The sequence below is a fragment of the Anarrhichthys ocellatus genome, unplaced genomic scaffold (assembly GCF_004355925.1).
Source record: "Anarrhichthys ocellatus isolate YVR2014 unplaced genomic scaffold, GSC_Weel_1.0 scaffold36, whole genome shotgun sequence".
Lineage (NCBI taxonomy): Eukaryota > Metazoa > Chordata > Actinopteri > Perciformes > Anarhichadidae > Anarrhichthys > Anarrhichthys ocellatus.
Window position 1 is genome coordinate 1,050,919 of NW_022280066.1, and position 4,527 is coordinate 1,055,445.

At 42.6% G+C, this 4,527-nt stretch overlaps 1 protein-coding gene across 1 annotated transcript in view; it reads left to right on the forward strand.

Moving 5' to 3' along the window:
• alk (ALK receptor tyrosine kinase) overlaps nt 1-4,527 on the forward strand; it is a 383,896-nt gene that overhangs the window by 310,942 nt on the left and 68,427 nt on the right. The window contains exon 6 of the mRNA XM_031866715.1: nt 643-881. Within this exon, the coding sequence (XP_031722575.1) occupies nt 643-881 (239 nt within the window). The remainder of the gene's footprint in view (nt 1-642; nt 882-4,527) is intronic.

Sequence of the window (4,527 nt, forward strand, 5' to 3'; positions counted from 1 at the left end):
GGGGGGGGGGGGGCAGGGATAGTTTTGTTCTCTTCAATGTGAACAGCTTGTGATGATGAAGGTGGAGGTGAACAGCCCGTTTTTTACAACCTGGAGATATCACTTCTCTGATTTGCATAGATATGCAAATGTCCCAGGTTACAGTTGATGTGTTTGGACCCGGTGATATCAGTGTGTGTGTGTGTGTGTGCCTCCACTAACTACAGTATCTAGGTCATTGTTTTGTTTTTTGCTGCTTGTGTTCCTTGCCTGATGGATATGTACTTTATTTAAAGCCAGATGCTAATGCAGCCTGGGCCAAAAGTTATTTATGATGGTACAGGCGGTTTGTGGATGTCATACAGGGCTTGCAGTCAGGGGCTATGTTAGCCATTGTCACTGACTGATGTACTTTTACACAACTGTATATTTTTATACTGTTTGCAGGCAACATTTTGCCTGAGTTATGATTTGTGTCTGACAAATACAGTTCATCTAGCCGTGATGTTCTATACGTGAACTTGGAAGATAATGTGGAGCCATTTTTTTGGCTCTAACGGTAGATTCTCTGTTTCTGTTTTTCATTTCCCAGCATTGTTGAAACTGTGTGAGGAACGTTTAATATGACAAAAATGTTCTTTGTTCTTCTTGTCCTCTGTCCAGCGTCCGCACCCGGCCCTAACGTCACCCTGCAGGGCCAGTACCACTGTCACCAGGGACCGGGGATCCCACTGGACAAACTGTGCGACTTCAGCACGGACTGCCCACTCGGCGACGACGAAGGCGACCTATGTCGTGAGTACAGCATGACACCGAATGTGCAAAAAAAAAAAAACCGAAAAGCTCACGTGTCCGCCGGCCCTTCATGCATTCATCCCTGCGTCGAAAAATATGTGCAGTCGGTCAGCCGCAGTGAGTAATGAAGCGGTCGCGTCCCGCTGCCCAGCAGGAAAAAAACGGCAGCGTATTCTATGCTTGGCTAGCATTTCTCACCCTTGACATATTCCGTGCTTGTTATTTCTATCTCTTAGCACATTTTGTATTCTGCTTTTCTCGAGGCCTAGGAGGGAACACGAGCCAAGTATGCTGACATCTTACTCACAAGTGCGATCCCCCAGGCCCTGCTGTTTTTCAGTGTCTGTGTGAGTTTTGTTTTTTTGGTCCCACCTGCATGCGTGCGCTTTCACATCGTTGCTCACGATTGACAGACAAAGAGTCAAAAGCTCGTTTTTTCACCCCATATTAAACCCGGGCAGAGTTAAACTGCTCCTGTCCACTGTGCAGGTCACCTTACCATGCGGTGCTTATTATAAATGGTTGCGGCTCCCTTGGTGCTTATAGGTTTGCCTACTATGGGATCTGAGAGATAAGAGGCTAACGAGAGGGTGAAATTCCCAGCCGGGCACGGTTCCTCTTTCTGCCGAAGGACGACTTATCGGTGCTAATTGGCCCGAGAGGCTAACGCGAGAGGTATATCCCCATTTGAATGTATTAAGAGTGTGTCTGTGTGACTGTGGGTGTGTGTTGTGTTTTGACCGTTGATGCCAGAATCGGAATTTGGAGCGCAAATAATGATCAGTAACACTCAAACCCAGCTTGCCATTGACTTCACTCTGCAGCCATCTACGCAAAGGGTTTCATATATGAACATGTCTGAAATATGGGTTATGAATACCATAATTAGATGGGTGTGATTGCATGTTTACATCAAGAACAAACAGAGGAGGGACAGACTGATATTTCACTCGATTGCTGTGATTCAGCTGGGAAACGTTTAAGATCCTCGTCTCTCGACATCTCCACTGAGCGCTCTTATTTTCTTAAATTAGCAATAACCTTTATCCTTTTTCTTTTTTTTACTGAGGACAAAGACCGCCAACCTATTGTTGATTCATCAGTCTATGTGTCTCTTTACTCTCGCTGTCAACCACGACCTCCCACCGTACCTCGGGCTCCGCATTCGTTCCATTTCCATCTCCATCACCTGCCACGATTACCCCCCGCTACCCGAATCACACATTGTTCCCTCTCTGATGCCCTATTCTCTATGATCTATCCACGAGTTACCTCCATCTGATTTGATCTATTTAAATCCTTTATAAGCATTGCCAGGGCTCATTAACAGGGAAAAGGCAGGAGGAACAAACTTAGCTTAGTGTCAATCACGCAGACTTCTGACATATAAGGGGAAACCAGGTCCCCGCGGATCTCCCTCGCCGTCATTATGCATAAACACATCCGCCTGTTCTCAGAGAGTCGCAGCCTCCGCCGGTTGATCTCGGTCGGTCTGAATTCTGCAGACATCCCACTGCTTTCCAACACCGCCGTTTCCCTGCGACTACAGAGCGACGCGGTTTGCATCAAAAGGTGGACGCATGCAGAAATTCAATGTAGTAATCTGCAGTATTCTTTTGTTTGTCTTTGAAGCAGCATCAGTGTGAACAGAACACTGCCCCCCCCAGTGCTGTGATGTCTTGCTTTGTCTGTTATTCTTGGAGCGATTACTGCTCACAACCCAGTCCTTCTTCAGTTGATGCCGCAAACATACACCGCATCACTTCTTATGAACCTGACAATGCTTCCACAGATCTGTGGAAACATAAACATCAGTGTTTTCCTTCATGACACGCCGTAAGGGCTCTGAGAGTGAGAGATCCATTCCTTAAGTCTGATCTACTGTGTTGTGGTAATAATCATAGTGGCCACAGGATGCTGGAGTGCACCATTTAATAGGATTAAAAAAAATGAACATTTTCTTCCAGGTTTCTTCTATATAACTTGCGAACACTTATATGCATGTATGTATGAGTGTATGGAGAAAATCTAAACTCACCAGGGATAAAATATGAACGCCTTTAATCCTATTGAGGACATAAGGTAGTGATGGACTTTAGCTTTTGAGGCCAAAATGAGTTTGACAACAACACGCAACACTTTTTCTCATCAGTTCTCACAGATAAAAAAAAAGGAAAAAAACACAACTTCGAAAAATTAAATAAAAACCTTATTTAAAATAAAAACCTTTTCCCAAATGTTTCACCAATTTAAGACCATCTGTTCTTAAGGAGAGAAAACATTTGAGTTCAGACTTTGATCACCAGAGCTTTTTGTATGATATGGAACCTGCCATGTTTTTATAGGCTGTGTCCTCTCGTCATGTCGTCATGTCGACACCAGTCAGACATCGCATTGAAGGGACATTATTAGCCGAATGACACTCCACGACATTCATAAAGACTGAGTGATGTCCATGTCAGCTTTCATAAAACAGTAATGACACTGGGATGTCAGCCTTATTCACACCTCATTAAATAAATTGTTTCAGGTTGAATCCATTTGTAAGTGGCTAAACTGGACGGATGTCAAACAGTTACGAATGACAGCTCAGGTCGCAAAAAGAGGCACTAAGTGGCACGTGCTAATGTGTCTGAGGTGACATCATCGCGGACTTCTTTATTCATGTCATGAGCGGCGATCGGATGATGTGGCTTTGAATCCCCGTGCTTTGCACAGAGAGATACCAACTGGTTTATGTAACGAGGAGAATGAGTCCTAATATCACAAGACACAGGAACACGACATCTACTCAAAACCCACAGCGGCACGACGAGCTTTTGTTCTGCTCGAGGCAAAAACATCAAAAAAGAAATGAAAAAAAATCATTTCTGGTGTTTTTACTACTTTAACATAAAAATGAAATTGCGTTAGCTGCATTATATAGGCTCTTTAAAACTCGTGACATTGATGAAGGAAGCATTGTTCCTGCTTTTCTTCCTGAAGAATACCTGCTTCATGATCTCTGGTTCAGGCCACTTTCACTTCTATTATCTGGAGGAGGCCATTTCCAAAAAGCACACTGTTATCTGGCCACTTATCGGATTCTTATCGGTAATGGGCACTCACCGACTCACAGGCAGTAGCTGGGGATGAAAAGGAACATGAAGCAAAGTTATGGTGGAGTTTTTGAAACACTGAGATGACAACTCAAACCCGCACCAGTGTTCTCGCCATCAACTAGAGTCTGACATGAATTACAAACGTTTAGAAACACCTTCATTGGTACAGATTTGCCACCAACACATTATGTATTCCAACAACGTATTCGAGGTGTGCCTTATTTTAGTCAATAGAAATCCATGCTTCTCTCATTTGAACTTCATTACTCTCATAAGCGAGTAGCAGTCTTGAGTGCTCCACGGTAATACCAGTGGTAGGATTCAGTGATTTTAAACTGATGTTGAGCCCTATACATACAGTGTAATACAGTGTATGTATGACCAGCCGCCACTGATATGTATATATATATATACGTATATATACGTATATACACATATATATACGTATATATACGTATATATACGTATATATACATATATATACGTATATACACGTATATATACGTATATATACGTATATATACGTATATATACGTATATACACCTATATATACGTATATATACGTATATATACGTATATACACATATATATACGTATATATACGTATATACACATATATATATACGTATATACACATATATATATACGTAT